The sequence below is a fragment of the Erpetoichthys calabaricus genome, chromosome 16, assembly GCF_900747795.2.
Source record: "Erpetoichthys calabaricus chromosome 16, fErpCal1.3, whole genome shotgun sequence".
NCBI classification, from domain to species: domain Eukaryota; kingdom Metazoa; phylum Chordata; class Cladistia; order Polypteriformes; family Polypteridae; genus Erpetoichthys; species Erpetoichthys calabaricus.
In genome coordinates, this window is record NC_041409.2 from 65,690,109 (window position 1) to 65,713,920 (window position 23,812).

At 36.3% G+C, this 23,812-nt stretch overlaps 1 protein-coding gene across 4 annotated transcripts in view; it reads left to right on the forward strand.

Annotated features, from left to right (window-relative positions):
• ylpm1 (YLP motif containing 1) overlaps nucleotides 1-23,812 on the forward strand; it is a 139,963-nt gene that overhangs the window by 86,727 nt on the left and 29,424 nt on the right. Inside the window, exons 19-21 of one of the 4 annotated variants that reach the window (XM_028821188.2) lie at nucleotides 2,343-2,470; nucleotides 9,094-9,272; nucleotides 15,889-16,332. The exons of 2 other annotated variants lie outside the window; for them this stretch is intronic. In XM_028821188.2, the coding sequence (XP_028677021.2) occupies nucleotides 2,343-2,470; nucleotides 9,094-9,240 (275 nt within the window). In that variant the 3' untranslated portion in view covers nucleotides 9,241-9,272; nucleotides 15,889-16,332. Of the gene's footprint in view, nucleotides 1-2,342; nucleotides 2,471-9,093; nucleotides 9,273-15,888; nucleotides 16,333-23,812 lie in introns of those variants that run through there. One more of the 4 variants, XR_003718576.2, reaches the window with a different exon arrangement.

Here is a 23,812-nt window from a genome sequence, read left to right on the forward strand (position 1 = left end):
TTTTCAAGGAGCAGGACAGACATATGATCTAATACAGATCAATGCAGGATAGCTAGAAACAGTGATGGTTCTAATTTCTTAAAACAAAATTGGTAATGTAATTGGTTTAAGTAACATAATACAGAAGATGCAATGGATTAAAAACAAAGCAAAAGATGTTATGCTTCCAGACAATGAAACAAATTCACATCTGAGTACATAAGAAATGGATGTTATTGTGAAAATGGTATGAAATGTTTTAATATTGTATCATTTGTTACAAAATGGCAACGGTTCTTTTAAAAAAATATAATTATTCTAATAAGCTGCATAATTTCAGTGGCCTTTTTATGAAGAAATGTATTAATTGTTATTAAGGGATGGTTTTATTTTATATAGGACGTAATTTTACTAGAATTTGGGATAAAGGAATGAGCAATTTTTAATATGACAGTCTTGTTGATAATTATTCTTCTGCATGTATTAGTCAGTACATATCAAATCTTAAAAAAGAATAAAAGCAGGACTCAACCCCTGCAGTACTGCTAACTTGTAGGCAAGCATGCTTCCATTTGTACTATTCTGCAACTGCTGAATACCGAGACTAAAATGGTCATTTTCAACTACTAGTTGCCATATATCATCAGAATTTTTCCAGTATTTTAACCACCTTTCGGTGTGGTTGGATTTTTCTGAATCCTCAGACAACAATGTTGCCTTTAAAAAGCAAGGAATTTCTTGTATGTCAGGAATTACAGACAGCGTATACACAGTATGCATGTGTATATTCAGTACCTTGCAAAAATAATCAGCCTCAACCCTTTTCTTGCATAAATGATTGTTGCAACCTGTGATTTTGAATCAATTTCACTTGGACTTTTTATTTTTTAAATAAAACACTTTTTTAAAAGTGCCCAAAAGATAAAGAATTATAAACCATTAAAAATAAATTAGAAAAACTGAAATGTCAGCAATTTATAAATATTCATACCATCCCATTCCAGTTTTCTTTTTGGTTAAACCAAGATTGGCCTATTCCTCCTCATAAAACTGCTCAAGGGCATGCCAGGTTAGTAGGGGAGCTGCAGTAAAAAGCAAGGATATTCAATAAAGGTTAAGGCAAGGAATTTGACTGGGACACTCAAGGACATCCATTTTCTTTTTTTTATTCCACTCCATTGTTGCTCAAACATTGGTGCTTTTTAGGTCATTTGTCTTTTAGAAAGAAACACATCCTCCCCAGTTTAAGCTTTCTGTCAAAGACCAGAAAGGTTTCCTTTTAGAACCTGTATTTATTGTGTAGCATTAATCTTGCCTTCAGTCCCGACCAGATTCCCAGTCAGCCATTGCTAAAAAACACATCCCCACAACATGATTTTGCTCCCATCACGTATCACCGTGGGAATGGTGTTACCTAGGTGATGTGCAATATTACATTTATGACGCAATTTAATGTTAAAGCCAAAATGTTCCACTGCAGTCTCCTTGGAGAACATGACTTTTTGCTAATTTCATAAAGACCTTGTTTATGCAATGCCTTAGGGATTGCTGGCCCATGAACATACTCTCCAGTTGCGGTCACAGACTTCAGCAACTCATTCAGAGTGACAGATTTGGCAAAGTAGTAGCCTCTCTGACAAGCATCATTTTTTAAAAAACACATTTCTGAAAATTTTATACAATCCTGTTTATTTGGTGAAAAGTTTAATTTCATGCACTTCATGTCTAACTTCAAATGTAATTTTTTTTTTTTTTTTTTTTTTTTTTTTACACAATCCAACTAATTGAGTAATAAAAGTAATCACCCGATTAATCGATTTATCAAAATAGCCATTAATTGCAGTCCAGATTTTAAATATGTGACGTTTTCACTGTGTGCTTTACATAAATCTATCATCTAAATACTTGTCACCTTAATGCATTATTAAATATTTGTTGTTTTTGTCTGTATCCCTTTCAAGCAGCCATACTTGTTGCATAATTAATGACTTGTAGGTCAAACTACACATGTTTAATTGTGTTAAATGGGTTTAGGCAGTGGCTGGATTTACAAGGTGTGTTGATAATTTAATTTTTGTTAAGTAGTTTTATAACAAAAATCATACTTGTATGAAATACTAAGCCTGCATTTTCTATTCATTTGTATTGCACTGAAAAAAACATAATTCGTTTGAATGTATATATATCAAAACAAAATCTCATACAACAAAGCAAATTTATTATCTACAGCTGGAAGATACCTGGGTGAGTAAGTGTTTTATTACTTAGTAAAACTTTAACTGAAAAGGCTGTTGCGTTACACAGCAAAGACCTCTCTTGAATTTTAAAGGCTTACTTATCCTGAATGTGCCTTAACTCTGCAGACAAACTTGATGGTTTGAGAAGCAGCAGCAAACGAAAACGTGAATGGGACCCAATGGCAGGCATGGAAGATTATCTTCAGCTTCCAGATGATTATGATACCCGAATGTCGGAGCCAGGAAAAAAAAGGGTAAATAACAATTCCTAATACTTTATTTCAATATTAGTTCATATTTTTTCCTTTCACCTTTTTCCTAACCTACAGGTCAAAGGTTAAAGAATCTGTTTATTAATGTTGCATTCTTCAAGCAGCCTCAAAAATTGCAAATTAAGATTGTATAAATAAAGCATATACGACCAAATATATTGTTGGCACATGAGTTTTTTCACTCTTAAGTAATGACTGATTTTTACAACACTGCCTGGGTGCAAGAGTTGAATATTATAGTAAAGGCACGTCAGTTGCCAAACATCACGTACATGCCATTTGTCAAATTAGTTAAAAAGGTAAAATAGTGCAGATGATCCAATAACCTGTTCAATATCCTGATGATGATAAAATAAATGCATGTTAGATAATGTAGCTCCTCCCAAAAATCTTTATAAACAATACTTATGTCTACCTAAAACATGGCATTTCTTAATTTTGTTTTCTTTCATGAAGCTACTTATATTGCGTTAATGTTTTGCTGAGCTTGAACTTAAAAGTTACTGATCTTTATTCTAGGTAATTTAATAAAATGTACCAATTTTTGTGCTTCTTGTATTAGTGGATTCAAGACAAGTACAGTAGCAACGTTTATTATATTGGAATAAACAAAAACTCCCCTTTGCTTCATAAGTGATTATTACTTATTGGCAGTTATTGTGCAGAAAATCACACATTCAGAATAGGTAAGAGCTTAGCAGACCAGCTACAGAATTGAATATTAAAGCTACAAAGCCGGGACCCATTTAAAATCCATTGCAAAGTAATGCACATTCTGCTGAAAGATTAACACTAGAATCCCTGAAACCTATGAAAAATCTCGTAATCGTGGGCCACCTTAAATTCCTTCGCACCTCTCCATCAGCGTCTTTCGGTTTGTAAATGTGTTGATCAGCACAAGCAGCAAGCAGCCTGCTATCCCATCCCCCTCCTTGGCAAAGCTGAACTCTGGCAAAAAGTCCTCCCAGCTCAAGTCTTGTTAATCTGCATGTGAGGTGCCTGGAGCTGCATTGGGTAAATAATGTTATTTGGAACACATGCATTTCATGTGTGTTCTATGTCTACAACGATCTATGTAAATGTAGGATGACAGAACATGCATGAAACACAAGAAATGTTGAACAAACACATAAAATACAATCTTTTTTTCATGTTAGTACTAACCACAACATTTTGACATGGAGTGTATAATGTGTGAAGATTAAATAATGTGTGCAAATATTAAATAAACACTTTCATAAAAGGAACATGTATAACAAAACAAATAGATAGAATGCACTTTTATTCAAGAATATAACTGGAAAAAAAAGAAATCTTGTTTGGGTACAATGCCATTACGACCGCTTGGGTGGCGCAGCAGTAACAAGAAATACATACATTTGATTTGAGTCTGTAACAGCCAGTTTAAATTTATGTACTTTTTTTTTTTTTTTTTTTTTTTTTTTTTTATATTCAGTTTTATTATCTCGGTCACGTTCATGCTTCCCCTGATCTGACACTGCTGTTTTCAGATAAAGATGTGCTATAACAGAGATGAACTCAGATGAGGGTTCTACGTCAGAGAAATGGAACAGAAGCCCTCCCCGCAAGAAACGTCCACTCACATATAAGAACAATGCACTCTACACAACTGTTGTTACGGTTCTCCCTTTGTCTAGAAACTGTTTCATAAGTTTTATGACCTTAGTCTTGGAAAGTCTTTCTCCTGTGGGGTGACTGGGATCTTTTCCTGAATAAGATCAAACACAATTGCAGAGAGTGCGACAGGAGCTTCCACATGCAGCTAAAGTCATTCGCGTACTGAAGTAGCATTGCACATGTACGTTGTCAGCATGCCCATGTCGATCAAACACAGGAAGCTCTGCAGTTTAGTTGTGACTTTACGCTGTAGGGACACAAGTAAATAAATCAAGGTAAACAGCATTCTATGTGGCTTTTATATACTGTAAGTAATATATACATGTTTTCATATAAAGACCATCACAAAACATAATCACAAACCAAACTTTGCACAATACCTTGGCGAGCTCTGTAAGCGCTGTTGTTTCGTTGAAGGACACATGTGGGGCAGGCTGACTGGCAGGATGATGCCCGACCGCTCTCTGCATCCAAATGGTGCCATCTTTCATCTTTACACCCGGTGCAGCTGTATTGTTCTTATATGTGAGTGGACGTTTCTTATGGGGAGGGCTTCTGCTCTCTTTCTCTGATGTAGAACCCTCATCTGAGTTCACCTGTTATAGCACGACTTTATTTGAAAACAGCAGTGTCAGATCGGGAGGAGTGTGAACATGACTGAGAGAATAATACTGAATAAAAAAAAAAGCTAACCTTTACAAATACCATAAATTTACACCGGGTGTCAAATGTATGTTTTTATTGTACAATAGTAATAATAAGAGCAGCTCACTACTGAAAATGTTACTTCTGGAGAGTGCCTGGATTCAATCTCTTGATTACGAGTCAGCAGTTGTTACCGTTGCGCCACCCAAGCATTCATATCAGCGTCGAACCCTAACCCAATTTCTTTTTCTTCAGTTATACAGTATTCTTGAATAAAACCGCATTTGTTTTGTTATACGTGTACCTTTTGTCAAAGTGTTTATTTGATATTTGGACTTCAGTCTTCACACATTATACATTCCATGTCAAAATGTTGTGGTTAGTACTATAACATGAAAAATCTGTTCAACATTTCTTACGCTTGTCGCATTTATGTCATCCAACATTTACATAGATCGTTGTAGACGTGGTACACACATGAAATGCATGTGTTCCTAATAATGCTATAGTTTTTACCCTATGCAACTCCAGGCACCTCACATGCAGATAAACAAGACTTGAGCAAAAAGTTCTTCCAGTTTGACTTGAGCTGCATCGGGGATAGCATAGCAGACTGCTTGCTGCTTGTGCTGATCGATACATTTGCAAAACAAAAGACGCTGATGGAGAGGTGTGAAGGAATACAAGATGGCCCGGGATTACAAGTTTTTTCGTAGGCTTCTGGGTTTCTAGTGTTAAAGTGAGTTTGCTTCTATCTTTTTCCCTTAAACTGTGCTACAGGTGCAGAGTGCATTGTGGTTAGTCATTTCTTGAAATTTGTACCTAGACTTAGTATATCTCTTAGGCACACATTATGTTAATATTAATATCTTTTAAGCTATGATATTAAATTGAGATGTTTGTACTTTTTAAAAGATATTTTTAAAATTCATCTTAATCGGAGGAGTTTTACTTTTATGTATTTTTTTTTATTCACTCACAGTTTCTTGAGATCTCAGGACCTTTATTCATTATTTTTTTTATTGTAAATCACTTTTACTTTTTTGACAAATAAAATTTGTATTTTTTGTCAAATTTGCTCTGATCCTGTCAAGATCATTGGGCATCTATCTGTTTTCAACCAAAATGTAAACTTCATAATGGAATCCTGTTGGGACTGTGACTAGGTTTCTCACCATGTTGCTAACAGACATTTGTTTTCATTCTGGAATTAAATTTGCATAACTTCAGCTTATTGTACTTCTAAACCTATAACGTTCAGTCCATTTGCAGCTTTTGTTTTAATGACCTGAAATTATTCTTTCAGCTAACTGTACTTTGTTGTCTATATTTTCATTCAATCTTTACAAGTTTCCTGGCACTTGCTTGGACCTGGAGACTGTGAACATGTTAAATGTTGGTCAGATATGCATTAAGAATTGCACTGTACTAACAATAATACAGATAATAACAGACTTGAACTTGACTAAGAGAAGCATTACAATATCTAGATAATTCCACTTTTGTTGCATTTCATGCTATTAGCAGTATTTGATTTCTGCATTTGGACAGGAAGGCTTTATTCTTTTCTGATCCAAAAATTTAAACATTGTTTGCCAAACTTATTTTTCTTTTTCAGTTTTCTAAAAATAAATATGATTTATAGTCCACCACCGCCCCTAAATGTTGTCTGTGTGTTATTGGATCATATGTTGTAGAAAAATGTTAACTTGTTGCATTCCACGTTTTTAGCTTACTAGTGAAAAGGTGTGCTGCGTTGCTTATGTTTTGATTTTAATTGCGGTAATGAGGAATTAAGTAAAATGACAACTAAAAAGATAAGCTTTCGAGAAAATTTGGGCACATTCTTCAGGCAAGATGTAATACAAACACTGGAAATCCCTTTGTTTATACAGACACTCAATACACTATTTTAATGGAAGTGTAATTTCAGAGTTATTTTGGGATTTGTGTTTGATTTGGTTTTCAAATGCAGTACTGACAGATCTTTCATAAGTCAGTCTCTATCCATTTACTCGCTTTGTCTATTCTGTGCCTCATTCATCCTATGTTCCCCCACTGGATCGTAATATTTACCTTCCAAGACTGGCTTTTTTAACATTTGCATAATTAATCAAAATGAATTTGTTGCTTTAACCCTATGAAAATAATTTTTTACTAAACAGATAGCATATAAATTTTCAGTTTTTAGTTATTCAAAGTATAACTTTTTGAATTGAACAACAGAAATATCGAGTTAACTATTAAATGATAATTTAGGTATTGGATTAAATATAATAATTTAAAAAATATACTAAACTGAATGAGCAGCTACGGTATTTACAGTATTAACAAAAAGGTTGCTGGTGTAATTCGCTGCACTTGCACACTACGTTATCCTAAACAATTGTAATAGCCATCTCATTTTTATATGATACTTAGTTTTTTTGTTGTTGTTTTTTTGAAACTGTATTTACATCAAATGTTTGTAAACATACTGTAGTTCATTGTGGAAAAAAAGTTTAGCAGTGTTTTATTTATATTTTAATATGCAGTAATGGGAGATTGGGAACTACATTCATTTCTAGTGTTTTATATAATTAGACATTTTTTAAGTAGAAGAGTAGTTTTAAGTCATCAGCAAGACATTACTGATGGTTAGTCAAATTGGGAATGTTTTTTAATCTTTTTATCCTTTAGTCTTAGATTTTTAATTTTTTTTTTGGTCTGGCAGTGTAGAGGCTGCCATCTTGTTGTTGTCCTTTCATCCCTCAGGAATTATTCTACTCCCCCATACCCCATTTTTCCTTACAGGCCTGGGGTGGCAGGGAACATATTCTTTTTGTTTTTTTTTCATCACTTTTTTCATTTTAATAAAATGTTGATCACATAAAAAATAATCATGATAGAGAAATTACACAAAATATAAATAAGTATTAGTATGCTAAGTAATTAGGTATCAATGTGTTTGATCTTTGTTTTGGCACACACAGATATAAATAATGGGGTTGCTTTATGCTCCTGTAGATTTGTTCACAAAATGGATTATGACTCTATGTATAAATAAAATGTGATAAAGTGAAGTGAATCTTAAGTGTTGTTTATTGCACTATATAAAAAAAGATGGGATTATTGTTAGATTGCTTTTGCCTGCATTTCTAGCAGTTTTGAATTATTGCTTTCTGCATGTTATCAGCCTGCAAAACATTTCTTTTATAATGTCTAATTAAACTTGATAAATAAGAGCATTTTAAAAGCATAAGAAAAAAGAAACAACTATTTTTCTCTTTTTCTATTAAACAGTTGTAATTCTTCCTGACAACAAACTGATAATGCTGCACAATAGAATGTAGTGTTTAAAATTATTTCGTTCACATTATTTATTTGATAGTACAGTGGAATCTCGGTTCACGACCATAATTCGTTCCAAAACTCTGGTTGTAATCCGATTTGGTTGTGAACCGAAGCAATTTCCCCCATAGGATTGTATGTAAATACAATTAATCCGTTCCAGACCATACGAACTGTATGTAAATATGGTTTTCTTTTAAGTTTTTGAGCACAAATATAGTTAATCAAACCATAGAATGCACAGTGTAATAGTAAACTAAATGTAAAAACATTGAATAACACTGAGAAAACCTTGAACAACAGAGAAAACTAACACTGCAATAGTTTGCGCTATAGCGCTACCAACCTCTGGCTAAAAACACTTTTTTTTTTTTTTTTTTTTTTTTTTTTTTAATGAGTTTTAAGCACAGGGAAAAAAATGAACATTTGAAAAAATCCGTAATTTAATAAACCCACCAAGAAAAGTAACATTGCAACAATGCACGCTACGAACCAATCGCTGTAAACAGAAGGGAAAACAAAGTCAAGCCCAGTGCATTCTTTAACTGCCTTCCTACCTTATGAATCCAGCCCCCTCTCTCTCGCACTGCCTGTGTTTGTGCATCTGTCTCTCTCACGCTGCCTGTGTGTATGCATCTGTCTCTCTCTGACGCTGCCTGTGTGTGTGTGTGTCACACACTCTCTTTCTCTCTCTCGCTCGCTGCACAGGAAATGCACAGGGAGAGACTGAACATGTACAAGCCGAAAGGGATACTGGCTTCTTCGTATACTGAGTGTGTGGTCGTGAACCGAGGCAAAAGTTTGGCGAACTTTTTGGTCGTAAACTGATTTGTACGTGTACTGAGACATTCGTGAACCGAGGTTCCACTGTATATTGTATTTTTTCTGTGTTTATTTTTAAGTAGCAATCCTGTTTATTTGTAAAATATATACAGTAAGAAAATATAGTTACATTTGGAGTAACATTTTGCTTGAATATCATCTATTTTTAGGTAAGATGGGCAGATCTGGAGGAGAAAAAAGATGCGGAAAGAAAACGGGCTATTGGATTTGTAGTTGGGCAGACTGACTGGGAAAAAATTACAGATGAAAGTGGTCAGCTTGCTCAAAGAGCTCTCAATCGCACCAAATATTTTTAATTTTGTTCCTCGGTCATTTGTTAGAATATCAGGTAAGCTATAATCAAATTGTGTATAAAGTTTCTGTTTTGCAGTGCAGTTCATAAATGTGGTTTTTGCAAGTCAGCATAATTCTATGTGTTTGCTTGAATTATTTTTTTTTTAAGAACTGAGAGTCTTATATTTTGTGTTGTACTGCTTTTTCAGAGAGAATCGTTTTAATGCAAACACTAAGTCAATAAGTAAATGCATCAAAGTGATTTTTCAGCTACTGCAAAAGGTGGTCATATTTACTTTTGCCTATTCTCTGCTGTTATCCTATTGAATTTTTCTGACATTTTGTTTATTGAAATAAAAATTGAGTTCCTGTAGTGGAGATATGCCAGCTTTCGTACTCTGTGAAAGAATTATGAATATGTCAATGCTGGGTTAAAAGTCCCTAAACTTTTTGTTACTACACCGATAAACAGAATGCAAATCTGTATTAGTTTTTGGCTATTTTCACATTTCTGTAAACATCTATGAGCATTTTTAATGTTAAAATGTAATACTGGCAATGAAAGAAATTATTCACTTAAGTAAAAGGCAAGGCCTGCTTTTGAGTACATTTATATATAGTAATGTGTATTTTTGCAACATAATAAATTATAATTCTTTGTAATTTTGATAGTTTCATTTTGTTACAGAATAGAGTATAAAATATAGCATTTAAAATTGCAGTTGAAAAGCATACTCACCCATCCATTTTCAAACTTTTATAATTAACTATGCAAGATTGTGACCTATTTTGAACTGCATGCAAATACTATCTCCCTCTTTGTTTCTGTCACATATACAATCTGAATAAAATCATCAGCTTTTTTTTCCTTTTTATTTTAATAGTAAGCATCATGTCAGCTTAAACAGAGGTCAAAGATACCACATTAACTCTAAACTCATTTTATTAATGCTTCCATTCTTTCATTTACTGTAGATTTTTTTTAATCATCAATGCACAGTTTAGTCATGTTTAAAGTCTGTGAACCTATTCAGTATTATGCATGTATGTATGTCTTGCGTCATACCTTGAACTAAGGAATTAGTTGGCCTCACCACAACTCTTATAGCAGCAACCCAAGCTTTTCCAGGTTGGTCTCCCTTCAAAGTACTGGCTAGGCCCAAATATTCTTAGCTTCATTCCTTTTCTGAATTGCATGTGGTATGTTGTCAAACAATATACAAGTGGAGCACAATTAAATAAAAAAAATGGCAGCCCTGCCTTTAGGACATCATCCTAAAGTCCACAAAGAAAATAGGATTACATTTTACATATTTTTCTAAGTTTACATCCAGAGTTCTCTGACCTTCCCTGCCTGCCCCTGTAATTAGTGGTACATAGATCAACAATAAGAAAAACCCAGAGCTGAAATACCATCCTTGGATTGGTTGCCAGAAAGAAGTATCACCTTTCAAAAAGGAATAAATCTGCCAGTCAGAAATTTGACTGAGACCAACTGGAAAAGCCTAAAGAGTTCGGGTCCAGTAAACCTCTTCTCTGGGCAAATGACATCAAAGTGGAACTATGTGGACCACAAGTGGGTCCATGTTTGGTAAAGCATCATGGTGGGAGTGTCTTTTTATGAGGCTGGCTTTATTACTTTGGCCGGGCTATTTTGACATACTTGAGAGACTAGTGAATTCTGAGAAACATCAGCAAATTCTTGAAGAATGTCAGACCATCAGTTATTTAGGCTGTACACAAAGTGAAGGTTTAAGCAATACAATGATCTTAAACATTCAGGTACAGTGTGTTGCTGCACTCACCACATGACAAAACCGCTCAGGATCCTGGTTGGCAACCTCCAAGCAGACATGTAGTCCAGTTCCATCCCCCGGAAATGACCCTCTATCTGCCGCAGCCGGGTGTTACGTGGGCATCCCCTTGGCCTGGTCTAGCCACAAGGTCCTCAACAATGAGGATCCTGCGAGCCGGATCACCCTCTGGGAATCGCACCACATGGCCATAGTGCCGTAACTGACGCTTCCTCCGGACTACGTGAGCAACTGCTCATTTGACACAAAATCATACCAGCAGTACCCAAGGATTCTTAGAAGAGGCACACAGTACCAAAGGAGTCCAGTCTTTGTCTCAGGGCACTGGATAGTGTCCATGTCTTGCGACCATAGAAACCATACAAACCACACTTCTGTTGGGACACTTTCTAAAAATGCAATAAAAACTAAAATCTGTAATTTGGTAATTCACTTGAACCATTATTTAACAGGTAAAAGGACAAAGAAACTATTTTCAGTGTTTTCACTGACAAACTTAATTCTGTTTGGTAAACATAAGAAAATTTAAAAATTAATGGCTTCAAAACACTCCAAAAAAGAGGCAAAGTACGACTGTAAAGGTTATACAAGTAACATTCTGTAATGTTCCTCAATTAGCAGGTTAACTGGTAACAAGTGGGGCTATCAAAATTGGGTAAAAAAGGAGCATCCACCAAAGGCTCAGTCTTTGTAAACAAAGATGGGTCGTGGCTTACCACTTTGTGCTGAACTTTGTGAGAGAATTTTCTCTCAATTTAAAAGCAACGGTTCTTAGCACAGGATAGCAAAGAATTTGGGTCTGTCACCGTATACAGTTAATGAGAAAAGATTCAGTGAGTCAGGAAAAATCTTTGTGTGTAAAGGCCCAAAGCAGAAACCACTGCTGAATTTGCATGACTTTGAGCCCTTAGGCGGTATTGCATTAGAAACCATCGTGCTACCATCACAGACATAGCCACATGGGCTCGGGAGTACTTTGGGAAATAATTGTTGCTTAACACATTCCGCTGCTGCATCAAGAAATGCTCCCTGAAACTGTATTAGATAGATACTTTATTAATCAGGGCGGCACGGTGGCGCAGTGGTAGCGCTGCTGCCTCGCAGTAAGGAGACCCGAGTTCGCTTCCCGGGTCCTCCCTGCGTGGAGTTTTCATGTTCTCCCCGTGTCTACGTGGGTTTCCTCCGGGTGCTCCGGTTTCCTCCCACAGTCCAAAGACATGCAGGTTAGGTCAATTGGCGATTCTAAATTGGCCCTAGTGTGTTGCTTGGTGTGTGGGTGTTTGTGTGTGTGTGTCCTGCGGTGGGTTGGCGCCCTGCCTGGGATTGGTTCCCTGCCTTGTGCCCTGTGTTGGCTGGGATTGGCTCCAGCAGACCCCCGTGACCCTGTGTTCGGATTCAGCGGGTTGAAAAATGGATGGATACTTTATTAATCCCAAGGGGAAATTCACAAATGTCCAGGGAATGAGTCCACATAAAAGAAAGTGGTAGGAGTGATCAGTGAAATAGAGAAAAAAGTAGAAAGATAAAGTCATTCACGGAGCCACTCGCAGCGGCGCCTGAGTCATAATCATAATCATAGTCATATTATGCAAAGAGGAAGTCGTACATCAATTTTGTGCAGAAGTGTTGGCGAGTTCTCTGAGACAAAACTCATCTGAAAGACAATGGAAACGTGTGCTGTGGTCAGATGAGTCCACATTTCAGCTTGTTTTCAGGAAAAATGGACGTCGGATTCTACATGCTAAATATGAGAAAGACCATCCAGACTGTTATCAACAAAAGGTGCAAAAAAACAGCATCTGTGATGGTATGAGGGTGCATCAGTGCCCATGGCATGGGGGAATCTGTATATATGTGAAGGCACCATTGATGGCGGAGGCTTACATTGGAATTTTAGAGAAACATATGCCTCCGTTAAGACAACGTCTTTTCCCAGGAAATCCATGTGTATTTCAGCAGCGCAATGCCAGGCCTCGTTCTGTACAAATTACAAAAGCCTGACTTCGTAGACCGAGTCCGTGTGCTGGACTGGCCTGCCTGCTGTCCAGATCTGTCACTTATTGATAATGTCTGGTGCATCATGAAGAGGAGAATCAGACTACGGCTACCAGGAGTGTTGAGCAGTCCTGTATACAGCAAGAATGGGCAAACATTCCACTTAACAATTAGTTTCCTTGGTTCCCAATCAATTAAGAAGTATAATTAAAAGAAAAGGTGATATGACCCAGTGGTAAACTTACCTTTGTCCCAACTTTATTGGAGTGTATTTCAGGCATCAATTTCTACTTTTGTTTATGTTTAACAAATTAAATTACGTTTGTTGGTGAAAACACTGAAAACTTTTTTCTTTGTCCTTTTGCCTGTTAAATAAAGATTCAAGTGAATTACCAAATTACAGATTTTAGTTTTTATTGCATTTTTGGAAAGTGTCACAACTTTTTTAGAAATGGGGTTTGTGGCAAAACAGGAAACTCCAGAACTCTAAAGTCTTTCTTCCTTTTGCAAAGGTATTGGCAGTGCCACACGCCCCTTTCCATAGACCTCATAACCCCCCATGCTCTCCCAATCTGTCTTCTGACATCATAGGAAGAGTCACCAGAGACATGACTGTTGCTGCCGAGGTGAGTAAACCTCTCAACAAGGTCGACATTCTCTCCACAGACAGACACACTGCTGATGGTTGTGCCCAAGAGGTCATTAAAGGCCGGGATCTTGTTTTTTATCCAGAACACTCACAAGCCCAGACACTCCTCGTTCAGCTTCCTGAGCTCCCCAATCAAAGCCTTCATTGACTCTGCAAACAAAACACTGCATTGTTGGCAAAGTAAAGATCAGTGAATCTCCCTTCACCAACAGCCGCTGGACTGCACAACACCCAGTCCATGTAAGCATTGAAACAGAGTAGGAGCAAGAACATGTAAGAATAACAGCAACAAAAAAAAAACCTTCCAGCAAGATTACAGGGGTTGATAATGGTTGTTGGAGGCAACCTCAACTTAAATGTTATTCTCTAAAATGGGTTAATTTACTTTTATTCACAATAATATCTGTTGCTTCATTAAATATCACAGTCTAATAATGTATAAATTCAAGTATTTTATTTGTTGGAAATCTTATTAGCGATATTCATTGTTTATATTTATTTAGTGTTCAGGATCACATAAAATTTTTATAATATCTAAAATAATGTTGGCCTTGAAAGGTTCACAAATATCTCGGCATGGCTCTGTCTATATTTACAAATGTATAGATGTGTGTGTGTGTGTGTGTGTGTGTGTATATAATATACACACACACACACAGGGTGGGCCATAAGTTTTCATACGTAGGAAAAATGCACATTTTTTTATGAAAAACCATTTTTGTTTATATAATATGCTCTATATATTATCTACATGACTGCCATTGTTTTGAAAACCCATTTCAATACGTGTCCACCACTGCTGATGAACACGTATTAGCACAGCTGGAGTTATGCTTGTCATGGCATTGGTGATACGTTCCCTAAGATGATTTATGTTTTGTATCTTTTCCTGATACATCATGGCCTTCAAATGCCCCAAAGATAAAAATCAAGTGGGGTGAGATCTGGGGATCTGGGAGGCCACTCCGCAGGACCACTGCGACCAATCCAAGCATTATAAATAAAAATGGTTTTTCATAAAAAAAATGTTTATTTTTCCTATGTATGGAAACTTATGGCCCACCCGGTGTGTGTGTATATATACATAAATCAATTTAGTGTGTCTCATAATCTTAAAATGGATATACAACTCGCTACCAGCTGAGAGAACTAAATTGTTCCTCAAATTTTATGCACCTTTTCAGGTCCCGTTCATCTCTATTCATTGTACAACTGTGATAAAAGTCCTCCTTAGATGTGGATACTCTTGGTTTTGTAGCTTCTTAGTAAATTTAGATAGCTCTCATCTCCTATTATTGAGTAGCATAATTTTATATTACTCATGTTTCATGTTTGGGGATATGAATAACATAATAGGGAGTTAATACAAAATAAGAAGTTTCCTGTTCTCCTGGAGGAATATTGCTATTTATGAAGCATTCATCTACCAGTAAAACATTACCTAGTTGGCCACATTGGTTGCATTTTCTTGGAGACTACTATGGTAACCAAACTGGTCAAAAAACTTTTTTTTAATTTTTTTTTATGGCCTAACAACAATAAAGTTCAATTGCAAAAAAGAAGCCAGGGAAATAGTTTAATAAATCAATTCCAAAAACAGACATACACATTGTTTCTAATCTAAATTTTCTAAAGATTCTATAAAATTACTTAGAGTTAGGTGTAAGGAAATGGTTTAAACATTAATGTAAACTGAATGGAAATTGAAAGTTCATTATACATAAAGTAAATAAAAGCTTCATGATAACTCTCAGGCACTGAAAAGAGTAGCATGACTGTTATCTCTGCTGGCATTTATACTACAAGGCAAGATGTTATTTCATGTTGAATTTTATTACTTTGAGTAAATTAGTCTTGCTTAATACACCTTTCAGACTCTTTATAGAAAATAACCATAAGGATTCAAATCTTTTTTAAAACATGTTCTAGAGCAATGCTGCACTTTAATGACAATGTTATTTAAAACCATCTCACTCAAAATACACACTTCTATAGTATTCTAGCTTATTTTTGACTGGTTAATGAATGTGCTGCTAGGTAGCAGTAATGTTCATTGAAGAAACTGATTTGATGCCAAATTGATTAAAGTAAACGAAAAAAACTGCGTTTGAAATAGAAATATGTTATTGCTCTAATAGAATATTACTCTTAAACATGTAGTTTATTCCTTCAATGACTGACTGATTATTCTTTTTTCTTTTTAATTCCCATAGATATTCATTCTGAAAAATAACAGAACCTTGCAGCTGTAAGAAGTGGTCCTGAAACCTGTAATTATAGTTTATACTGTGTGCATATGGCTAACGGAAACTTTTCAAGAAAGTTGCTGAAAATGGAGTCTCAGTAATTGTATCAGTCCTGCTTTTACAACGCAAATGTTTTTTTCTCCAAATTGGTTTTTGTGTACCAAATTTAAGTTCCCAGCTTCTGTGTTATTTTTCCAACAGTTCTGCATTATTATGAATTTGTTCTAAATTTCTTTTATTAAAGAACTACAACAAAATCTGATTAATAGCATGTTCAATTTTAAGTTATTGAATACTCATTGCAACTGTTTCAGCAGTTTTTGTAGGGTGAAGACTCCTGATGTCTAGTTCATGAATATTGTACATTTTTTAATAAAACCAAGCTGTGAAATCATGGCTAGATTTCTTGAATGGCCGACTCAGTGTCATATTTTTCCAATCAGTCTTCACGCTAAATACAGTTCTTATAACCTTGTATTCTCACTTACGGTTTGAGTTTTTCCCCAGACAAGTAGGCGTTGGTGAACTTTAAAAATTCTAGTACCCTTTGGTCTGTTAAAGGATCCTGCAATAACAATAAAAACTGATGTGGTAATGAATGCTTTGAAAAAAGCACTTGTAATGCTGAACAGAATGGGGACATGGAGCACCTTTAAATCTTCATCAACCACTGAAACATCAGGAGGCCACCTTTTATTGGCAGAAAATGCTACATTTGTAAAAACCAAAAGAAGTTGTTCATCTGCACCTCACATTTCCAAATTAAGCCAAGAGATGACCACTCCCAACTCCTTTGTTAAAGAAGAACAGAATCCTAGTGCTGAAAAGAGAAGGTAAGTAGCAAAGCACTTTTTAATGGTTTGCTAGCCTCATGGTGTTCCGTACGAACCTGGCTAACAATGTTTAGCACAACTACATAGTCTTGTGTTCAGATCATGCAGTGTATATAGTTGTCATCTGCATGGTTTTGAACATTTCATAGTCAATGCATTTTCCTGTGCAGTGGCTCAAGGCTCACAACTTTTGTAATATGTACATTTTTATTGTTATATTTTGCCAGGTGACTATGCCAGAGAGAATCACAATGATCTGAAACAGACCAGGCCTCAGCAAGTGTTGATATGTAGGGAACTCGGTGTAAAGAACAGATAGTAGGTGGGTCACACAAAACAACTTACCCAGATGAATCAGTTTTATTTTCAAATGGAACATTATGGCTGCAAAATGTTGCTTAATATACTGGCATCTTCCTGTGCTCACAAGCACATTATGTGGGCAAGGGTTATGAAAATCAAAATTACAAAAATGGCTTTGCCTTTTACAAAGTAGCAAAATTTTTGCTTCTTGATTATTTCCCAGTCAGGATCTCGGGAGCAGCAGATAAAGTATTGTGCTCTTATATGGAAAGGTTCTCATCTTTTGTTTGCATAAATTGACCTCTGTCTTCCTAGTTTTCCTGAAAGGATTTTGAACCATTTCTCCATCTGATATTAATGGTGATGTGTAGCCTGTTGACAGCTACATGCAAGTAAGAATTTCACTGCTCTCTGTACATGTGACAATAATTAACCTATAAATGTATAAATAAATGGAATTGTGCTAACAGAACAGATGGCAGCTTTACCACAGTGTGGTTTCAAACAGAAAAGTTTAGCACAGTATCAGGCAGGTAATTCCTGAATAAGTCTAAGGTGGTGCATAAAGTGGGTACATTACTGTTTAATATTCTACAAAAAAGGATCACATGTATGATGATCGCATACTGTCCATCTGTCTAGCTGTCGCAGTCCATGATAAATAATGGACTTTTGGTCTAACATTTAAATCTACTAAGGTTATATATACATTATTCATATCAGGGGTCCATAGCACCACAGTAGTTCTCAGAAATCCTTTAATTTTTTAATGTAAATCACCTCATGTGCTAATATGAATTCTTCCAGATTTTTCATTGTCTTTTATCTATGTGTTCAAAATTGATGATAATTAGCATCCCATTGTAATCATTTTGAACCCTTGTTTTTTGTTTTGTCTGAGGATTTTCACTTTATATTTATTTATAAATTGTGATTACATTTCACTCCCATGTCTACTGCATGCTTATTTTTCCATTTGCTCTCCTTGTATATGCTTTACTGCAGCATCTCTTTGTAATCTTTGCTGGTCAGGTGATTCATTTTGTTGAACTTGACATGCCCTCTCTGGAATACATACATATATATAATATATATATATATATATATATATATATATATATATATATATATATATATATGTGTGTGTGTGTATATAAATGAAAAAAATAATGCATTTTATTTATAGGGGCACTTTACATTACCAGTAAACCTCAAAGTGCAACATAAAAATTTTAAAAAAGGGCAAAGCAAGATAAAACAACAATAATGATAGCATTCTTGTTACTAAGCTTTCCTAAATAGAAAAGTCTTTAGCTGTTTTTTAAAACAGCCCACAATCTGCGGTGTTCTTAGGCTCTCTGGTAGAACATTCCAGAGCTGTGGAGCAGCGGCTGCAAAGGCTCGGCCTCCCATTGTATGAAGTTTGGTCACAGGGTGGCGAAGGCGGTGGGTATTTGTAAAACGGAGGTTTCTTGTAGTGGATTGTAGTATAAGGAGTTCTTGTAAGATATTGTGGAGCATTTCCATGAATACACTGGTGAGTAAACAGTTTGCATTCGATACGGAGATGGATAGGGAGCCAATGAAGTGATAGATTTGTGAAGGATTTGTGAAATGTGTTCATATGTCTGCACCCTCATCAGGATTCTTGCAGCACTATTTTGAATTTGTTGGGTATCCTGATGAGGAGTGCATTACAATAGTCCAGACTGGATGAGACAAAGGCATGAACCAGCTTTTCAGCATCACAGAGGGAGAGGTAGGGACGGAGTTTGGCTATGTTTCAGAGTTGAAGAAATGCAATTTTACAAAGGTGATGGATATGTGTATCAAGTGACAGATGGGAGCCTAACTTGACACCCAGATTTGTAACAGAAGGGTAGAGAGTAATGGTATGGTCAGAAAAGGTTGATGGGGGTGCCAATTAAAAGAGCTTCAGTTTTGGTGCTGTTCACCTTGAGGAAGTTCTTGGACATCCAGGCCTCAATCTCATACAAGCAAGAGGAGAAAGTTGAAGAAGGTATAAGAGAAGTCGAATCCAGTATCACATAGAGCTGCGTATCATCGGCGTAGCAATGGAATGAAACTCCATGCTTGCAGATGATGTGACCCAGGGGTAATATATAGATAATAAAGAGGGTCTGACCAAGGACTGATCCTTGTGGGACCCCACAGGTGACAGTGTGGGTATGAGATTTAGCATCCCCCAAGGTCACATACTTAGCCCTGTCTGTAAGATAGGACTCGAACCACTCCAAAGCAATGCCAGAAAGTCCAATTGTATTGTGAAGATGATGAAGAATATTATGATCTACCGTATCAAATGCAGCTGTGAGGTCCAGGAGGATAAGGAGTGATGGAGAGCCCTGGTCAGCAGCCATCAGGAGGTCATTGGTGACTGACCAGGGCTGTCTCTGTACATATATTTAATATACAAATTGGTTGTATACAGCTGTATTTATGAAACATTAGGAATGCTGATTTTACAAATCATGATTGAAACTTGCCTTTCAAAAATACAAAAAAGGTTAATCTTAGCAATGATTTTTTACGAACGAATTTGTATAGTACTGCAATATCGCATAGCACATCCAAAGCCAAACAATGGCAAAATTAGTGTGAGGTGACATAAAACATCTTGTTTTTTTATATATATCAAATTAATCATCAGATTAAAAATTCAATTTGAATTATTTTCGCATAGTGATATTAGATCTTGCAGTCATATGTGTGCTTTTTAATAATTCCCGTGCATTATGTGAATTTCTGTACAATTAACCTCAATGTAAAGCAATTTTATAGAAACATAAAATATTTTTTAAATGATCAGTTTGAGGCACGAGTGAAAAACATGATTTTCTTTTACACCATTATCTAAAATTTAAAATGAAAGTGTCTATCATTGTATTGTGCGTCTTTTAGTTCTAGCTTCTTTGTGTGCCGTTTACTTCTCATACTTTTAAAACTGTGAGCTTCTTGCCTCTTAAAAAAAAATTAAAAATAATACTTTTTTTTCTTACAGGTCTTAGTTTATATTTCTCTGTGGCATAAGACTTCTGCTTTCAGTCTGTGCGATCTTTGCATTTAGATTGCTTATTTTACATTAGCTATTAAATAATTCTTACATTTTGTTCGTTTTTATCTATTTAAAATGTTACATTTTATGTACGTAAAAAAACTTTATAATTCTTTGTGAAAAGTAAGCAAGTTATCTTTGTTTGCTTTTGAACTATGTAGATTCTGGCCAGGTGGGAGTAAACATAGAGCCCAAAAAACATTAGTGACGGCTAATCGTCCCGGAGTGGTACTGAATATGACGATATATTTTAGCAGAGTATGGATCCAACCATCTGTCAGGTAGAGGTTTTTTAAACTGTCCCATCATCAAATAACCTGGATCTTCTAAGACTTGAAATATTAAGAAGAGATTTAGCTTTTTTGTTTTAGGACTCTACAAATATCTTGCATTAATTACTAAGTTTCAAAGCAAAAAAGTTTAGAAACTTTCAAAACCAGCAGGGAAATAAAATAAAAAATGATTTTAAAAATAATAGGACCAGGGTGCGGGACATTATTATACAGTGATAAATAAAAAAAAAAATGTTCAAACAATCTAAAGAGTACTTACTATTTTGTGTAGTCTTTTTGAATGACAGTTGTATCATTTGATTCAAATGAAATGGTATATATAGGCAGGCCCATTTCTTTAGCTCTGTAATTCTTAAAATATAAAGTTTATGTTTCTGTTTTCTTTACAAGTTAGTTGATGATAAAAAGATTGCTGCTTTCACCAAAGTTCGCTGACGACACTGCTATCGTGGGCTGCATCAGGAGTGGGCAGGAGGAGGAGTATAGGGACCTAATCAATGACTTTGTTAAATGGTGCGACTCAAACCACCTACACCTGAACACCAGCAAAACCAAGGAGCTGGTGGTGGATTTTAGGAGGACCAGACCCCTCATGGACCCCGTGATCATCAGAGGTGACTGTGTGCAGATGGTGCAGACCTATAAATACCAGGGAGTGCAGCTGGATGATAAATTGGACTGGACTGCCAATACTGATGCTCTGTGCAAGAGAGGACAGAGCCGACTCTACTTCCTTAGAAGGCTGGCGTCTTTTAACATCTGCAATAAGATGCTGCAGATGTTCTATTAGACGGTTGTGGCGAGCGCCCTCTTCTATGCGGTGGTGTGCTGGGGAGACAGCATAAAGAAGAAGGACGCCTCACGCCTGGACAAACTGGTGAGGAAGGCAGGCTCTATTGTAGGCACGGAGCTGGAGAGTTTGACATCTGTGGCAGAGCGACGGGCGCTGAGCAGGCTACTGTCAATCATGGAGAATCCACTGCATCCACTGAACAGTATCATCTCCAGACAGAGGAGCAGCTTCAGCGACAGACTGCTGCAACTGTCCTGCTCCACTGACAGACAAAGTTATTGTCTGTTATACCTGCATTGTTATCACTCTTTAATTTAATATTGTTCTTTGTATCAGTATGCTGCTGCTGAAGTATGTGAATTTCCCCTTGGGATTAATAAAGTATCTATATATCTAAGCTTTATGTATTGCTTACTATTCACTGTTAGACATGAAACAACTGTATCAGAAGACAAGGGAATGAAACTTGAAATGGCGTTCATCTACAATAATTGATACCATCATGCTTCAGCGTTACTGTTTAAAACACTACAGTAAATTACAAATTTAAATACATGTATTAAAGAAAATTTTATAATGAGATGCAGTCTTTGTAATGTTGTGCTGATGTCTGTGGAAAGTGCCTTTAACTGAATGTGAAATTGAAGTTATTTTATTTGATAATAGGTCAGCATATAGTCAGCCATAACAGCAGCAGCTGGCAGAATGTGAACCTGTTAGAAGTCCATATTTTCTCGGTAGGTGGGACAGCATAGACAGGAATTGACACTGAGTTCTAGAAGAAAAGCTAGAAAAAAGGTTCAGCTTCGGTGCCACAAACATCATCAGACCAAACTTGGTGGATATCGATAAAGTGCTGCTTCATATGATCTTGGTTTAATAAAACACTTTGTCAAACTTCTGTCAAAGGGTGCACCGTGTTTTATGCATTTGTGCTGAATGTTTCCAGGCTTGTCTGAGACTAAGCTGAAAGAGGATATTTTTGCCAGACCTGATACAAGAAAACTTATTGTGCAGTGAATTATCTGGAACGAGAGGCTTGGGTATCATTCAGAGAAAAGTTTTTGGGTAACAGTAAGGATCCAAATTATAAAGAAATTGTGAAAAATGCATTAGTTAAGGTTAGGGGATTTGGACTGTAGCATGAGTCAAAAAGTTCACTTTTTGGATTTACATTTGGAATTTTTCCCTGAAAATCTTGGAGCAATGAGTGAAGAGCAAGGTACCGGGATGTCAGTATAATGGCGAGCTAATGCTGGATGATTCGTTGGGACACAAAACAATGTTGTGGATCAAAAAAAACACGAAGACATGAAAGAAAAACTAAAGAAGTTGCATGTATGTCAATGAGAATGTACTGTTTTTTATTTAGATACAGTATATGTTTCAAAATATTAGACTAAATATTTACATGTTAAATTGTTTTAGAAAAATATTGTGTACATTAATAAATTGTGTCATTTATTACATCTTAATTAAATTTCTTTTCAGTTTTGTACTTACAGTGCATCCGGAAAGTATTCCCAGCGCATCACTTTTTCCACATTTTGTTATGTTACAGCCTTATTCCAAAATGGATTAAATTCATTTTTTTCCTCAGAATTCTACACACAACACCCCATAATGACAACATGAAAAAAATTTACTTGAAATTTTTGCAAATTTATTAATAATAAAAGAATTGAGAAAGCACATGTACATAAGTATTCACAGCCTTTACCATGAAGCTCAAAATTGAGCTCAGGTGCATCCTGTTTCCCCTGATCATCCTTGAGATGTTTCTGCAGCTTAATTGGAGTCCACCTGTTGTAAATTCAGTTGATTGGACATGATTTGGAAAGGTACACACCTGTCTGTATAAGGTCCCACAGTTGACAGTTCATGTCAGAGTACAAACCAAGCATGAAGTCAAAGGAATTGTCTGTAGACCACCGAGACAGGATTGTCTCGAGGCACAAATCTGAGGAAGGTTACAGAAAAATTTCTGCTGCTTTGAAGGTCCCAATGAGCACAGTGGCCTCCATCGTCCGTATGTGGAAGAAGTTCGAAACCACCAGGACTCTTCCTAGAGCTGGCCGGCCATCTAAACTGAGCAATCGGGGGAGAAGGGCCTTAGTCAGGGAGGTGACCAAGAACCCGATGGTCACTCTGTCAGAGCTCCAGAAGTTCTCTGTGGAGAGAGGAGAACCTTCCAGAAGGACAACCATCTCTGCAGCAATCCACCAATCAGGCCTGTATGGTAGAGTGGCCAGACAGAAGCCACTCCTTAGTAAAAGGCACATGGCAGCCCGCCTGGAGTTTGCCAAAAGGCACCTGAAGGACCCTCAGACCATGAGAAAGAAAATTCTCTGGTCTGATGAGACAAAGATTGAACTCTTTGGTGTGAATGCCAGGCGTCACGTTTGGAGGAAACCAGGCACCGCTCATCACCAGGCCAATACCATCCCTACAGTGAAGCATGGTGGTGGCAGCATCATGCTGTGGGGATGTTTTTCAGCGGCAGGGACTGGGAGACTAGTCAAGATAAAGGGAAAGATGACTGCAGCAATGTACAGAGACATCCTGGATGAAAACCTGCTCCAGAGCGCTCTTG